Here is a 16,673-nt window from a genome sequence, read left to right as displayed (position 1 = left end):
AAATGGGTCCTGCAGGGCCCGGTGGGCCGCTGTGCACAGCAGGGGTCAAGGCCTTGGGGCTCCCCGGGCCTGGCTCCTCCTGAGGTCCCATGCCCTCCATCTCTAGGGGCCACGGTCAGATGCCTTCCCTTCACTGGGCCCCAGTTCCACTACCCGCCAATCCCAGCAAAGACCCCCTCTGTCCCCAGGGTCCTTGGGGACAGTGGGAGAAAGCCCCTGGAGAACTGTGGGGGGCTCCCCAGCCAGGCCCATAGTGGCACGGCTGGCTGGGGCAAGTGGCCGATGGAGGCGGCTCTGCCTGGCATCTGTGACGTGCAGGGCGGGGAGGCAGCAGCAAGGGCCCTGGCAGCGTCCCCGAAAACCCTTAATTTTCCCGACTCTAACTGTAATCAGGGCGACAGAGAAAAGCAAGCACAGTGGCAGTCACGGCTTCTTCCCGGCTGCTCGGCATATCGGTGCTGGGCGAGGGGCGGCTGTGGCTCCGTGGAGGGACCTCCTGGGCTACTGTCTAGTATTTATAGCCCCGTGTTCTGCGGAGCCTCAGAACCTGGAGCCGTTCACACCTGGGATGCTGAGCGAGGAGGCTGAGGGCTGCCAGGAGCTTGTCTTAGGGGATGGACTTTCCATGGGCTGAGGTGGGAAGTGAGTCACAAGCCGTCTGTTAGATCATCTCCCTTTCAATCGCAGGGACTCGGGCACAGAGTCTGGCCCGCGATCGTCGCCATTTACTGAACACCTACTGTGTGCCAAGCCCAGTTTCAGCTTCATGCCTCATCCCCACAACAGCACTCTGAAGGAGCGCCCCTGCTCCTGTGGGCACTTGACGTTGAAGAATGAATGAATGAATGCATGCATGCATGCATGAAATGAGAGTAGCCCAGGAATCCATATCCTGATTTGGAGACAGCCCACAAATAGTTTCTCAAATCCCAGGAGGGAAGGTCCTAGGGCTGAGTCAGAACGGAACAGGTGAGGGTAGGGGAATGTCGGGTCAAGACCTGGGGGTAAGAGGGGGGGGAGTACGGGGATCCGAAGAGGCTCAGTCCTGTTGGAGTTGGAGGTCAAGGGTATGGCCCTGTGGCGGGGAGAGGTGACTTCTCCCTTCAAAGCACATAAAGATTCCCAGGGACAAATTCAGGGGTGGGTGACCTCAAGGTTCACTGTGTTGGGTCTAGAACTGTCCCTAACATCCCTTCCTGGTACTCCCCTCCTCCTCGAGGCTGGTGACCAGCCTGGTAGAAAGGCCTGGATAGGAATCTAGAGTCTTGAGTGCCGTTTTTTTCGCTGCCACTGGTTCACTGTGTGACCTTCACCGAGGCCCTGGCCCTCTCTGGGCCTCAGTGGCTGATGCAACACCCATCATGGTCAGTAGGTGTGACCTCTGTCCCAGAGCAGGCTCCAGAGGGTTGCTGATGGGAGGAGCTGACCAGAGCTGTCTCTCTTGGTTCAATATTATAGGAATGAATGAATGAGTTAGTAAAGGAATGAATTCTGTATTCACCTAGCGTACTCTCCCCACGCACCCGACTCTGCTCGGGAATGTGCAGTGGGCCAAAGGGGAGAGTGTGCAGACGGACAGCGATGGGAAGTGTACAGCGGGACAGACTGGTGGATGCATGAACAGAAAGTAGAAGGGTAGATGGGTGGGAGCGGAGACTGATGGATGTAAGTGGCAGCATAGATAGGGACGGGAGGGTGAGCGGACGGAAGAACAGATAAGGACGCATGACTGGATGACTAGAACAAGGCATCCGTGGACGGATGCATAGGTGGACTGGCAGGAGGGTGAATTTCTGATGCACATGGCAAAACAGATGGGTGAATGGATGGAAAGATCTGAAACGGATGGACAGAGGTCCACAGACGGGTAGATGGGTAAAGGGATGGATGGATACAGGCGTCCATGCCAGGATAGATGGATGCCAAATGGATTAGTCAATGCTTGAGGCTGGCCCAGATGGAGGGGTGCTCGGGAGTTGGTAAGATGGTGGCTGTAGGCCCGTGTGGATGGGCGCAGGAAGAAGGGCTGGGTAGGTACCTGAGCGGGATGTCGATGAGTGCGTGGATACGGGCATAGAGGGATGGCTCAATGCACAAATGGACACATGTCCATGGATGGACGCATCCGCAGGTGGGCAGCTGGACGCGTGGATGATTGGGTGGGTGGATGGATACAGGAATTAGAGAATTAGCAGCTGGGCGACTACAGGTCAGCAGCTAGCAGGTACGGGCACGGAAGGATGCACGAATGGGCACGTGTTAACAGATGAATGACTATAGGGATGGATGGGTTGAAGGCTGGTTGGTTGGATGGGTGAAGCGTCTTGATGCCCTGGATGCTGCTGTCTTATTCACATAACCCCCAGGGCTCCGGTTCTGTGATAGCCTAGTGGGGAGGCTGCAGGGCTAGAGAGACAGAAGGGGCTGTTCTTGTAAAGACAGGTGATCAGCAGGGAGTCCCGCATCCTGGAAGGTTTGGACAGCTCAAGTGCTCGCCCCTTCTGAGGAAGAAAGGCTGGGGAAGAATCTAGAATATGAATACCGTTGCCACAGAGCATGCGCATGGATGCTGGAGACTCAAGAGGGCCGAGGCCTGGGGCTGCCCTCTCGGATTCGTTTTTTCGTTTTGTTTTGTTTTTTAAAAATTCATTTATTTGTTTGAAAGAAAGAAAGAATAAGTGAAGGGGAGGGAAGAGGGAAACTACCCAAGCAGACTCCTTCTGAGAGCGCAGGGCCCCACACGCGGCTCTGTCCCACGACTCATGAGATCAGGACCTGAGCCGAAACCAAGAGTTGGGCACTTAGCCGGCTGAGCCCCCCAGGCACTCTGCCCTCTAGGATTCTCGGGCCGGTGGAGAAAGATGGGGAAGCAACAAGACAGAGTGGCTAAAAGTGCAAGTGTGAAAATGCGCAGGCCCTCCACGCCCTCATCCATGGGGGTGATGGTAATAGAAACTTCTGGGGCAGGAGGGAGGCCCCAGGAAGGGGACTGCGCCCCTGCCAGTGTTTATTGCAGGCCTTGGCCTCTGGCAAGCCATGGCTGTTGACCAGTGACCCTTCAGAGCCCAGGTCCTTCTCTGTGAAATGGGGTAACAAATCCTAGCTCAGAGGCTTACTGTGAGAATAAGTGAGGTGGTGTCTGGAACCCAGCTGCCCGGCCCATCCTACGGGGTCCCCCCCGCACCCTCTAACCAGGTCTTCCTGCTCCAGCCCAAGAGGCAACAGGAAGCTGTGTCCCTCCTCTCTCCAAGTTCACAGAGGCCAGCTTCACGCCCATGAGCTCAAGGAGGGGCCAGGCAGTGGTGGAGGGGATGCAGGGGTGCTAGAGAGGAAACAGGGTGAGGACTTGACCTATGGGTTCCCCTCCTGGGTCTGCAATGTCAGGGCCATGGGGCCTTGGGCGAGTCACTTTGCCTCCCTGAGACTCTGCTTTTAGCACGAAACTGAGTTCATAGCCGTCCCAACTTGCAGGCTGGGTGCAGATTTGGGCCATGATGCATGTGCGAGCTACACACGGAGCCTGACACAGTAGAGAGTCAGGAAGTGGGACTGCAACAGATGAGTCAAGAGGCAGGGGCTGCCGTGCTAGGAGCTGTGGAGCCCTTTCAGGAGAGACAGTCCAGGCTGCTGAGAGGTGAGCAGGCCCAGGATGCAAGCTTCGGCAGCCGGCAGCATCCTCCCAGGCTTCGGGCCCAGGCGGCAGAGAGCCAGTGGGTTGTTATGACAACGGAACTTGTCTGATGCAGCCAGCAACTCTAGGAGAAGCTCGGAGGACCAGCTGGCCAGAGTCCCTAGAACACTCTTGTGACCACACATACACAGGGAATGGGACACATTAGAGCCCTGTGTTTTATGCTTCCCGAGGTCCTATGAGATGCCAGGCTCTGTGATAAAGGCGCCCAGCACCTGTGTTCTCACACCCCTTCCCACCACTGTCCCTGAATGGGGCATCCATCTGCATGTGGCGAAGAAGGGACATGACTTGTCCACGGTCCTACTGGGAGTGTTGGAGAGGGATTTGACCTTGAGTCTGCAGCCTCCTGCTGCAGTGGTGGTGATGGACATGGTGATGGTGATGGTGATAGAGATGGAGATGTTGATGTTGATGTTGATGTTGATGTTGATGTTGATGTTGAGGAGATGGTGATGGAGATGGTGGTGGTGATGGAGATGGTGGTGGTGAGGGAGATGATATTGATGGAGATGGAGATAGTGATAGAGATGGAGATGATGATAATGGTGGTCATGATGGAGATGGGGATGGTGATGGAGATGGTTATGGAGGTGGTGATGGAAATGGTGATGGGGTTGGTTATAGTGATGGCCATGGTGATGGACATGATGATGGTGATGGTGATAGAGATGATGATGGTGGTGATGATGGAGATGGATATGGTGATGGAGATAGTGATGATGGCGATGGAGATGGTGATGGTGTGGTGATGGAGATGGAGATGGTGGTAGAGATGGAATGGTGATGGTGGTGGAGATGGAAACAGTGATGTTGACAGAGGTGGTGATGGTGATAGAGTTGGTGATGGTTTAAATGATGGAGATCATGATGGAGATGGTGGTGGTGATGGCGATGGAGATGGTGGTGATGAAGGTGGTGGTGATGGAGACAGAGTTGGTGATGGAGATGGATGGTGATGGTGATGTTGATGGATGTGGGGATGGTAACAGGTATAGGGACGGAGTTGGTGGAGATGGTGGTAGTGATGGAGATGGTGATGGTTGATGGATATGGAGTTGGTGATGGTGATGGAGTTGGGGATGGGGATGGAGATCTTGATGATGATGGAGATGGAGATGGGGGTGCTGACAGAGATGATGATGAAGATGGACTTGGTGATGAAGACAGATTTGGTGATGGAGATGGTGATGGCAATGGAGATGGTGGTGGTGATGGTGATGTTGATGGTGATGAAGACAGTGATGGAGATGGACTTGTTGATGGAGACAGAGTTGGTGATGGAGACAGAGTTGGTGATGGAGATGGAGATGGTTGAGATAAGGATGGTGATGGAGATGGGGATGGAGTTGGTGATGGTGATGGAGATGTGATGGTGATGAAGGTGGTGATGGAGATGGTGATGGGAATGGGGATAGTGATGGACATGGAGATCATGATGGAGATGGTGATGGAGATGGACTTGGTGATGGTGATGGAGATGGTGATAGAGATGGACTTGGTGATGGAGACAGAGTTGGTGATGAAGATAGATTTTTTTTGAAAATGGATATTGATGATGATCAAGATCATGATGGAGATGGGGATGGAGGAGATCATGATGGAGATGGTGGTAGTAAGGGAGATGGGGATGGAGTTGTTGATGGAGATGGAGTTGGTGGTGGTGATGGGGATGGTGATGGATGGTGATGGAGATGTGATGGTGATGAAGGTAGCGATGGAGATGGGATGGTAATAGTAATGGAGATGGAGATGGTGATGGCAATGGAGTTGGTGATAGAGATCGTGATGGAGATGATGGTGGTGGTGGTGGTGATGGAGTTCAAGATGGCAATGATGATAGGGATGGAGATAGTGATTGAGATGGAGTTGGTGATGGTGATGGAGATGTGATGGTGATGATAATGGAGATGGTGATGGCGATGATGATGGAGATGGTGGTGGGGTGGTGATAGAGACCATGGTGGTAATGGAAATGGTGATGGGGCAGGGGCTGGGCTACTGCCAAGGGGGCTATCCAGGTGTCAAGGAGTGGCTATCAGGGGACTGCAAGGCTAGGGGGATGCTTGGTTTTCTAAGAGGCTATGATCCATGCTCTTCAATGTTCTCCTCCTCGGTTCTCAGCCCAGAAGGGGGCCACTCCAGAACTACTTATTGAGCACCTAATATGTGCCTAGGCCTATGTAGAGAGTGAGGATGGAACAGAGCTTCAATTCCTGGGGACAGAGAGAATAAACAAATGATTGCAAATGTACCCTTTGCAGTTGGGGGCCGTGCTATGAGAAGTGCAGGGGTGACAAGAGGCTCTTGCAAGGTGATTTGATCTGATCTGGGGGCTGCAAGGGGACAGGCTGATGACTCAGGCCCTGAAGTTAAATGCAAATTAGGTGAGGAGACAGAGGGAAAGAGACAGGGAGGGAGAGTGATTCTGGTCGCGGGAACAGCACATGCAAAAGCCCTGAGACCAGATAGAGCTTAGCACAGTCAGGAACTTGATGGAGGTTCCAGGGGGCCCTTCGGTGCTTCTAAAGAAGACATTGGCTGGCAGGGATTTGCAGGGCATTATGATCATGTGACATTGTCTAGTTATCTGGTCTGTGAATTTTAAAATTCACACTGGTATGTTTGTGGGATGGACCAAGCTGGACCAACAGAGGGTCAGGGGCCTGGGGGAGAGGTGATTGCAGGTGGACAGTGAGACATGGTGGCACCTGGGACGAGCAAGATGATGTTGGGGATGGAGGGAAGTGGTCAGGTCAGAGAGGAGCTGAATTGCCAGGGCCTGCTGGTTGGAAGGGGGAGGAGGGGGAGGGAGAAGGAGGAGTCCAGGCTGCTCCTGTGGAGCTGAGCTTAGGAGCTTTTCAGACATTCAGCCACAGATGCTCTGGGGGCATTCGGAGAGGTGTCCACTTGAGTCCAGAAAAGAAGGGGTCCCTAGCACTTGATATGAGACATCTAGGCACCACCAAGTGGGCAGGGGCCCCAGGTTTACAGCCATGAGTAGGCACTGCCAGGGAGAGTCAAAGCCAAGCTCTGAGCAGCACCAGAAGCCCAGGTGGTAGTGGTGGCCAGCAGCTGGCCAAGCCAAGGGCCTGGGGCCGCCACCCTGCAGTGAGAATTCCTTTGACTCATGCAGGTGCATCCCAGGAAGGGGTCCTGCCTCCTATCTTCCCGCGATTCCAGAGGGAGGCCTATCTCCCTCCACACAAAGGAGAAAGTGCCCACGCCTGGCTCTGGCCTTTTCTCTAGGTTAATCTTCTCCATTCTACTCCCCATTTAATTACACTCCGGGACCTGTGTGCCAAAGGCTCTTCCCTCATTGCGTTACCAAACACTATTCCTTGCCTTATCCCCTGTGTATTGTTGAGGAATTGCACACACCTGCTAGTAATGGAACCTGGAAGTAAGTAACTACAGCTCACATTAGACAAGAGGTTATTTATCTCGAGTTAAAGCACCAAAGGCAGGTGGTCCAGGGCTGGTATGATGACACAGTGGCCATCAGGAGCCCGGGTTCCTTTGGTCTTTCTGCTCTTCCCACCTTCGTCAATAGCTTCTGCCACAAGTTTGCCTCATGGTGCAATGTAGCTGCAATAGCTCCAACCATCACTTCCATGTTCCAGTTAAGAAGCAGGAGGGTGGGGCGTGGGAGCAAAAGAAGCACATGCAAGCTGTCTGATCCCTTTTAAGGAGCTCTGCCTGAAGTCACACCCAATAACTTCTGTTTATATATCCCTGGCAACCCTTGGTTGCAAAGGAGCCTGAGAAATGCAGTCTTTTAGCTGAGTATCTTTCCTTCTGGAATAAAATGAGTTCTTTACTAAGGACAGATAGGAAAACGTGGGCAACCGGCAGTCTCCACCATACCCTCCCATTTGGCCAGATCAATGATGTTCTAATTTCCCCTTATTCAGGCCCTGTGCTCACCCTGTCCTGGCAGTTGTCACAGCTGTCTCTGTGCTGCCCACCTCTCCATCTCCATGCATCCAACACCACACCAGGCAGAGGAGATGTGAGTGGCATGTGTGAGACCCAGGCCAGCCCCTTCCCCGTACGCAGCAGGTGCTCATTCAGTGCAGACTGCCCGCCCCGGCCAGCTCCAGCAGACATAGAGCTCAGAACATGACCTTCTCTGTAGCATTTTCTAAGCCCTGAAGCCCAGCTCTCACTTAGTGAGAATCAATGCAGGGGGTGGGAGCCCCCCTGCCATGTGCTCTCTGGATCAATGGGCAGGCAGGGATTCAGCAGGTCGCTCTGGCCAATGAGGGGCAGGTGGCCCTGACCACGCCCTCGCAAGAGGCCAGGGGATCCCAGTCCCGTGGGAGGAGAGAAGTGGGGGTCAATGAGGTACTTGGAGTGGCTTGACCTTGGACTGACTAAGGAGGATGCTCTCTGGGGCGGACTCTCAGGCCCGGGGCCCTGACCCTGCCAGCCCCAGGCAAGATGGCCACAGCTCCTTCTTGGAGCCCCGGGCCGCAGCCCCGAGGAAGGAAGCATGCAGAGAGGAACTTCAAAGCCGTGCACCAAGTCCCACTCTAGGCCGGAGCCCCAAGGGCCAGACACGTTGCCCCAGCTGGGCAGCAGGACCGGTCCAGGAGGAGACACAGGCATCAGCTGGCCTGCGGTCCACCCCGGAGCCCCTGAGCACGGGCAGCAAGACTGCCAGAGGCCCCCTTGCCCGGCTGCGCCGCCGAAGAGAAGCCAGGCTGCCCTTCTCCAGGTTCCTAGATGAGGTCACTGTGCGAGTGCTGGATCCTGGGACCCTGGAGGCCTTCCGGGGGCCCAGAGGCTGCAGCCCGGAGCCCTCTGGGGGGAAGCAAGACCCAGGCCCCGGCCAGGAGCCCCTCACAGGAGCTGCAGCCCCAGAGAAGACCCTGGCCTTGAACCCTCCGCTGTCCCCAGCTGAGGTTGCTGGCAGAGCCGGGCCAGGCCGGGCCGTGGAGACTGGTGGTTCTCGAGTAGCCGGCGGCAAACATGGGGGCCAAGCGGCCTCCCCCCGGAAGCCTCCAAACCGGGTGAGTCTCGACCTCAGCCTGTCCTCCTTCGGGCAGCTCGGCAGAGGCTGCTGGGGTCCCCTCCCTCCTTCTTCCCTATGTCCTTTCTCCATCAGTCCTGGCTGACCACCCCCGAGTTCCCTCATCACACCCCCTTTATCCTATCTGTGATGGGTAAGACCATAAGAACCAAAAGAATGAATCTCTACAGTGAAATTTCTTGGCTTGGGGCAGGCAGATTGTTGTGACCCAAGTGCACATGAATTTTTGCCTCCGTATTTTATCACAGGATTTCATATGATTGTCGCTTTGAATTTTTGAACTTCAGACCCCTCCATGTGGGGTGGTATGTCCCTGTCCTATCGGGCAGATAGATGGAGCCATGTCCTTCACGAATTCCCCCATTTTATAGAATTGGAAACTGAGGCTCTAAGGGGCTGCCACGTGCCCCGGGTCACATAGCGGGGGGTCTGGGCTGGGACCGAGGTCTTCAAATCTCAAAGCAGGTGTCTTTCTCGGCACCTGTGCCCCACCCACCCTGTGCACCCAGACGCCCTGGCCTCCCCGATGGGCAGAAGCATGTGGACCCCACTTAGGTGTCCCGGAGATCTCGTTGCACAGAGCAGAGCCCCACGTGCGTGCACACCCACCTTGGTGCTGACCTCAGTCTCCCCAACAATCTGTGTCCCCTGGGGCCAGGCGAGGACAGAGCCCCTTTCAGACTTCTCTGGGCACAGGACCTAGGTGGGGCCACAGGATCAGGTTGGCGGAGCTCACGACCAGGACCCTTGAGGATGGCTTCCCTACCAGGACAGCTTCTTTTAAAAACAAAATTCTGGGTGTTGTTCTAACACTTGATCCCAGGCACAGTGCACCTCCAGGAGGTTGGTGCCATCATTATGCTCCCAATGTCCAGAGGAGGAAACAGAGTCTCAGGTCACGGCAGACCGGTGGCAGTCCAGGGCCGGACCCATGCAGTCTCAACCCCTCCCTCTGCCCCTCTGCTCCTCAGAGTCTCCTGCCGCTGCCCTCTCCCTGGCCTCCAGGCCCCTGCCTCGTTCTCCAGGGCGAGCGGGGAGCAGCATGGCCAGTAGGCAGCCTTCCTCGGCGGCTGCTGGGGCCAGCTGCCCTGAGCCCAGCCGGGGCGCTCTCAGCTTGAGGCAGACTCGGCTCAAGGATCCCCTGCCTGCTGGTCGTCAGGACAGGTCACCACCCCCTCTGGGCTTCGGTTTCCCCGGCCAGGACGAACAGGCAGGAGTGGTCATGAACCCTCTTTTGCCTCGTCACAGGGAACGCACCCAACGGGTGCCCTGGCGATGGGGAACCCCCGCCTCCCTGCCACTCAGCCCCGCACGTAGGGCAGCCCTCGCTCTGGGGACCCTGGGCCCGGGGGGAGCCCCATGGCACCCAGGCCTCTGGAGGATTCCGTACAGCATGGGGAACCCCTGCTCCGAGTCCTCTCTGTCCCAGCCTATCACATACTCAGATAGGAGGGTCAGAGAGCTACCAGGAGCAGGCCTGTTTCAGCTCAGAGACCAGCAGAGCCCTCCGTCCTCCGGGGTGCGTGGGGGCGCGAGGGTTAGAGGTCATGGGTGAAAGTGCCTGGCACACAGTAGGAGTTCAGTCTCTGGCATGGTGATAGCGGTGAAGGTCATGCTGGTGGTCACTTTGCTGTGTGTCTCCTGCCCTCCCGGCCTGGACAGGCCTGTGTCCCCAGAACTATTCCCAGGCTGGGGGGGGGGGCGGGGCAGAACCCTGGCCTCCAGTCCCTAACCTGAAAGCCCTTTATTGAGGGTAATTCCTGGAGTTTCACCATTCACCCCTGAGGTGGAGGGGGGTGGGCAGCTACACACCGGGGGAGGGACCTGAATTTTAGGCAGGACTCTGTCCCGTCTGGCTGAGTGGCTATGGATGACCCTGGTTCTCCCCTTCGTTGTCTAGCAAACACGAAGCCACAAAAAAGGCAGGCCTCTGAGACCTCCAGCTCTCATGGTCCCCAGGCCTGAGTGACAGCATGCATGACCAAAGCTAGCCAATTCCTGAGATCAGAAGAAGAGAGCAGGAGGGCCAGAGCCGGGGTCATGGAAGGAGAAGCAGGCTGGGGGCTCTACTCAGGTAGAGGGGGTGACAAGACCCCTGATGCCAGGCCTGGAGGTTCCCAGATCCTGTCCCAGGGGCTTTCCCACTGAGTGACCCCGACAAGTCACTCCCCCCTTCAGGCCTCAGTTTCCCGCGCCCTGCCCCGTCTAGCTAAGCTGGCGGGTAAGTTAGGTGTGGACGGTGCCTCTCTCTAGTGGGAGCCCCCCGAGGTGCCTCGGCGGGGGGGGGGGGCAGCTGCTTCCCAGCTCCCCAACTGTTGCCACGTGGGAATGTGGGCCGGAGTTGCCAGATCTTGCAAATTTTCAGTAGAAGCCAAAAATATGGAATTTAAAATGTAAACTCTCCCAATTTTTAAATGTTGGCTCAAATGTTTTTTTAAAAATTTTTAAAACCTCTTGCAGGCCAAATACAACATGCTGGCAAGCCAGATTTAGCTCCGGAGGCCAGCTTGCAGCCGCTCGGCTGGGATGGGAACCCGAGGCCCTGCCTGAGGCTACCATGGAGCCCAGGGAGAGGCAGGCAGGGTGGGGAGTGAGACGGGGTGCAGCTCAGCTCAGCTCAGCCGGCGGCCAGGGCCTCTGGAATCCCAGGAAGAAGGGCACTCCCAGCCCCATCTGGGGGCGCCAGTGCCAAGCCAGGACCCGAGTTCAGCTCCCCAACTTACTGGGGGTACCTGGGACAAGCACTCACCTCTCCCTTCCATGGAGTAGGGACGGGAAAGCACACAGCTCACCTTGGTCCTGGGGCGAGGGTATGGGCAGGCGACCTGCTACGTGGCCAGCACAGGCCAGCCCTGCGGGGGACGCTGAGGGACACGAAGCCAGCTTCTTACCCAGGACACAGGCTGTGAACGCTGGTCTCCCCTCCTCTCCTGGAAAACCCTGCTCTCCTCCTCCTTCCCTCTGCTCCTTCCGGGTGTCCTTCTCAGGCTCCGCCCCTCCCTGCACCCTGACCTTGAAGCAGCATCTCTACACCCCACACTCACTCCCTTGGCATCTCCTCCAGTCCTGTGACTTTTAGTGCTGCGTCTACACCAGCCACTCCCAGATTCACATCTCCTCGACCTGTGCCCCTGCCCCCTTGGCCATGTCCCCACTGGGACGTCTGTCACCTCTGGACCTGAGCCCCGATCTTCTCCCCTTCCAGCCGGGAGCACCTCTCCCACCTGCACGCTCTCCCTGCAGGCCTGGCTTGGTGCTGACTGGACCTCTGGGGCCCCACACTTACCCTTCAGTGCGTCCCACACACAGCAACGCCAGGGACAGTCCTCTGTTGGGCCCTGCGGGGCTCCCGACCCACTCAGGACAGAAGCCCAAGTCCTGACCGTAGCTCGTGACACACATCTTTGCTCCCCACGGGTGACCAGATGCTCCCAGACTCACCAGGCCCCCCACGCCCAGAGCCTGCCGCTCCCACGAGCTCCCTGTCATGGCTTTTGCCCTTCATCTTGACCGCCCTGGGGACAGTCCAGCCAGCCCCAGGCTTCCCTCCTTCCCATCAGACACTGGGGCAGCGGGGGCGCGGTGCTGACCTCCCCTGTAATCGGCATTCTACCAAGAATATCCAAACCATCGGGGTACGGAGCGTCCTCTGGCTCGTTCTCTGCTGAGTCCCCTAGAACAGGGCACACGGTCCACGTTTGTTGAATGGGGGCAAGAAGGCATCTCAGAAGGCTGTCCCCCCCACATAATTAAATTTAAAAGGCTGGCTCTCCAGAGGAGCCCTGTCCCCAAGATAGTCCCTTACGCATGGCTACCTTGTCACTTGCAATGTCCTTTGAAACTTTTCCATGCTCCCTAGATGTGGGACTGAGCACAGAGAGGTTGAGAGGCTTGCCAGAGGTCACACAGCTGCATAGGAGTCTTCATCAGTGGGAGGTGGGTGACCTCCGTGGTAGCCACGCCTGGGATTCGAACCCCGCACACCCCCTCCACACTGTTCAGCTCGTTTCCTCCCCTGGAGTTGGAAGTCGGGGAGCAAGATAAGGGGGAAACTGAGGAAGCCAGAGACCTGAGTGGATTTACAGAGACCCCGGCAGTGGAGCACTAGGGTCGGAGTCTGAGAGGCCAGCCCCCGGCCCCAAGGGAGGACAGGGACTGGCCCAGGGTCACATGGCGAGACAGAGGCCGAGCTGGGAGCGGAACCCAGGCTCCCTGTGTCCCAGGCCTGGCTCTCAGCACCAAGCAGGCCCGTCCCCAGACAGGAACCCCCATTCCCTCTCTCTGTAGTTTGGAAACAGAAGGATTTGGAGTGGAATGGGCAGCAGTGCAACCCAGCCAGATGGTCCAGTGGAAGAGTGACACACCGGCTGGCGGGGGTGGGGGGAGTGTGGAGTGGGAGGACCCACAGCCTCAGAGGGGCTCCCCAGGCAGGACTCTGTGCAGATGTGCCCTTGGGCTCAGGCGCCATCTAGCTTGGAGGGTCACAGGGTGGTGAGTGAATGATGGGAGCCAGGAGGCGCTCAGGGCGCGGAGCAGGTGCATCTAGGGGAGGGGGAGGGGAAAAGGGCAACCGCTGTGGTTCTGGTGTCACCGCTTGCCACTGGAGGCCCTCTGTGCCAGGCGCTGGGGATAGAGGTATGGTTTATAGGGCAGGGGCAGAGTGGGAGGCAAATGACCGAGGAGGAGACTGGTGAGATGAGAAGTCTTTTGGTGGGCAAGGAGCTACTCCAGATGGGCCGTCAGAGACAGAAGGCACTAGCCACGCGAGATCTGGGGCAGAGCATTCCAGGTGCAGGGAAGGCGACGTGCAAAAGCCCTGAGGCGGGAGCCAGTTGGGTGAGCTTGGGACCAGCAAGGAGGCCAGTGTGGCCGCTGTGTGCCAAGTAACGGGCAGGTTGGAGGTGAGGTCAGAGGGTTAGGTAGATTGGCCTCCCTCCATTGCCTCTTGGGAGCGCCTCCTGTGTGCCACTCACCGTGCCCAGGTGCCACTAGGAGGATGGCATTCCGGGGCAAAGACAGGGAGCAGGTGGGCTGAGGCAAGGAGCCAACCAGCAGGGCTCATGGGATGTTTTGGGGAAATAAAGGTGGCTACTGGGCTGGACCACCACGAGGGGACAAGGTCACAGTGTGCTGCAGGAGGAGGTGTGGGGCCATGGGTATGGGAGTCCCCAGAGAAGAGTGCTGGGATCCCACTTGCCTGCAGGTCCCTAGAAGGGGGAGAGGGTATGTCCTGCCCCATCATTTCACACTGAGGACCCTGGACATCCCACAGGCCCCTCATGTTCATAGTCATCCTCCAATATTGGAGGCCGCCCTCTGGCCCAAGACCTGGGCAGTGCCCCCATTCCCCTGTACCCAGCCCACCAGGCAGGCCCTGGCTTACTTTAGGTGACTTGGAATAAGCCCATTTCAGGCTCTGGCCTTGTTTTTCTCATCCGTAAAAGGGGCATTTCAGGAATATTCCCAAATCTTGTGCTTCTGAATTGCAGAGTCAGCTTGAACCTGGAGGTCTGGCCCCAACACTAAGACCATTGCCAAAGGCATAGCACCTCTGCACAGGGCTGGCCCCACTGCTCCCCAGCCGCGTACAGCTGTGACTGCTCGTCACATGGGCATCCAGAGCTGCGTCCAGGCTCCCAAACCCTGGGTGAGGCGCTAGGCTAGCCCTGGGCCAGGGCCCCGGAAAGGCCCTGCCCCGGGGGTACGCGTCTGGTATGGAGACCTAAACCAAACAACTCCACTGGGTCTCCATGGTGGGCTGCCTGGAGGAAGCGATCTTTAAGGATGAGGGCACAGGCACTGGGTCTGGGGAGAATTTGAGTCTTCGTGGAGGGGTCAGAGCCAGGCTTCAGGGTCTGGAGTAGCAGCATGAAGGGAGGGGCTCCAGGGTGCCGGGGCTAGACCCCCTCTCCTTCCCCGCAAGCCTTCCTGGCCTGCTCCCTCCCCCACCACCAGGGCAACTCAGCAGCCTCCCCAGAGATTCCTTCTTGGGGATGAAACTCCCAGACAGACCTTTTAGAGGAGCTGAAACATTCACTATAAATAATTAATGCTAGATTTTTAAAATTAAATTTTAATACATTCTTATTAATTTTAGACAAACTCCCTGGCAGGTCATTCACTGTGAGTGATTGAGACAACCAAAGACATAGGAGGGGTGCCCCTAGCCTTTGTGGGGTGGGGGGGGAAGGCCTCTCTCTGAGCTCTGGGTTCCAGGCCCTGCTGGGCTGGGCTGGGCTTTGGCCTTTGCTTTCCTTATCCGTGAAATGGGAATGACGGCTTCTCTGCTGAGCTGCCCAGAGGAGCCACCATTTTGGGGGCCTGGTGTCCGGGCGGTAGTGCCAGTATTTATCCTTGCCCCTCTGCAGAGGGGGAACTCCCAGGACGGAGTGGGGGTTTCCTTTCTCAACCATTAGCCCCCAGAGGGCAGGGCTCACCTCATTGGCTGTCCGCTCCCACCGCAAGAACTTAGCCCAGAGCTAATGCATGTGCACCAAAGCGCCTGGGGATGGAGGAACACTTGGGCTTTTGGGGTTGGGTATGAACCTGGCTGGGGCTGACCCTGAGAAAGCACGGCTCCTCCCACCCTGCGCGGGCCCTGTGGAGGCCAGGCCTGCTGGGTGCTGGGGGTGCCCCGGTGAAGGGACAGAGCTCCTGCCTGGAACTCACAGCCAGAGAGGAGAGGCAGGAAAAGACACGCCACAGTGGTGTAGGATCTAGGCATGCCCTGTCCGTGTTTATTGAGCGCCTGCTGTATGCTGGGATCTAGTGTGCGGAGCCCGGTGATGGGGACCTGGGAAAGGTGGGCCTGGGATGGATACGGGGGCTTTCGGGGGAGGCATTGGCTCGGCGGCCAATTCTCTGTCTTTAGGGGAGAAGGGTATTTAGAGGGGGTCTGGGCTCGTGGTCTCCGACAACTTTTAGAGTCAGTGTCGTGTCTGGCAGCCAATCCGGGCCCCCGGCGGATCCTTTCTTCTAAAATTCCTTCCCCCCACCCAGCCCCTCCACAGCCCGCTGGTGCTGAAGGGCAGCAGAGCGCTTCGCCCGCCTCCCCCTGCCCCCAACCCCGGCTCGCAGGTGAGGGTACAGGCCAGCGGAGTCCCGGGAGGGCCTGCCCGAGCACCCGGGGAGTTGGCGGCCGAGCCCGGCGGAGGCCCCCGGGTCGGGCCTCCGAGCTCGGCGCCGCTGGCCGGGCTGCGCCCTCGCCCGGCGGGGCGGTGGGGGAGGCGGCGTGGGGCCCGGACCGGAGCGGAGCGCGCTCCCGGCGGACGCGGCGGCGGCGCCCGGAGCGAGGGGCCGGGATGGGCAGTCATCAGTCTTCCCAGGTGTGTCGCGTGGTCCCTGGGCTCAGACCCCCGTCCCCCTTTAGTGCCAGTCGTGGCACGGAAAGACGGGGGGAAAGCTCCCGGGAGCGGCCTCTCCCGGGCGATGGAGAGCCCGCCCCGCGCCCCCCGCTCCGCGCAGGAAGTGCGATCCCGCCCGGGCCGCTCGCGGTCCCCATCGGTCGCCGGCGCCCGCAGGGTTAACGGCAGCGGGTGGGTCTCCCCGCCCGGCGCGCGGAGGGGCTGCCCGGCTGTGCGGGGCTGGGCAGGGAGGGTCTCCTAGCCGCGCGCGGGCGGGTCTGCGCAAGCCCGGCAGGGAGCCCCGCCGGCGAGCCGGGCGCGCAAGGGTTAATCCCTCGGGCCCGGGAGGGGCGAGCCAGGCCCAGAACCCCGGAACCTGAGGGCAGCGGGGTCTCTGACTGAGCAGTCTGAGGTCCCAAATGCCATCACCCTCGGATCGTGTGAGTGTCGGGTTCTGCGAATCCGTATGGTTCCCGATTCCCGGATTCGAACATTCTCCGACTAGGAGATTCTGCGATTCCGGGCTCGGCTTCCTCCGGGAGGGAGCGCGGGGCTGGAAGGGTTAACGGGCGGGCCGGGGGGGGGGGGCGGTGTGCGGGGAGCG

The 16,673-nt window shown here is 58.2% G+C and overlaps 1 protein-coding gene across 8 annotated transcripts in view; it reads left to right on the top strand.

Moving 5' to 3' along the window:
* The window catches only part of BEGAIN (brain enriched guanylate kinase associated), a gene marked incomplete at both ends in the record, with an annotated part of 44,962 nt that overhangs the window by 970 nt on the left and 27,319 nt on the right, over nucleotides 1–16,673 (top strand). For 5 of the 8 annotated variants that reach the window (XM_080809269.1, XM_080809268.1, XM_080809266.1 and 2 more), the window contains one exon: nucleotides 16,028–16,051. The exons of the other annotated variants lie outside the window; for them this stretch is intronic. In XM_080809269.1, coding sequence (XP_080665395.1) covers nucleotides 16,028–16,051 — 24 coding nt within the window. Of the gene's footprint in view, nucleotides 1–16,027; nucleotides 16,052–16,673 lie in introns of those variants that run through there. 8 annotated transcript variants of the gene reach the window in all.

Source organism: Martes martes (genome assembly GCF_963455335.1).
Source record: "Martes martes genome assembly, chromosome: 7".
Classification (NCBI taxonomy): Eukaryota; Metazoa; Chordata; class Mammalia; order Carnivora; family Mustelidae; genus Martes; species Martes martes.
The sequence above is the reverse complement of the archived record's forward strand: the minus strand, read 5'-3'. Positions and strand labels throughout refer to the sequence as shown.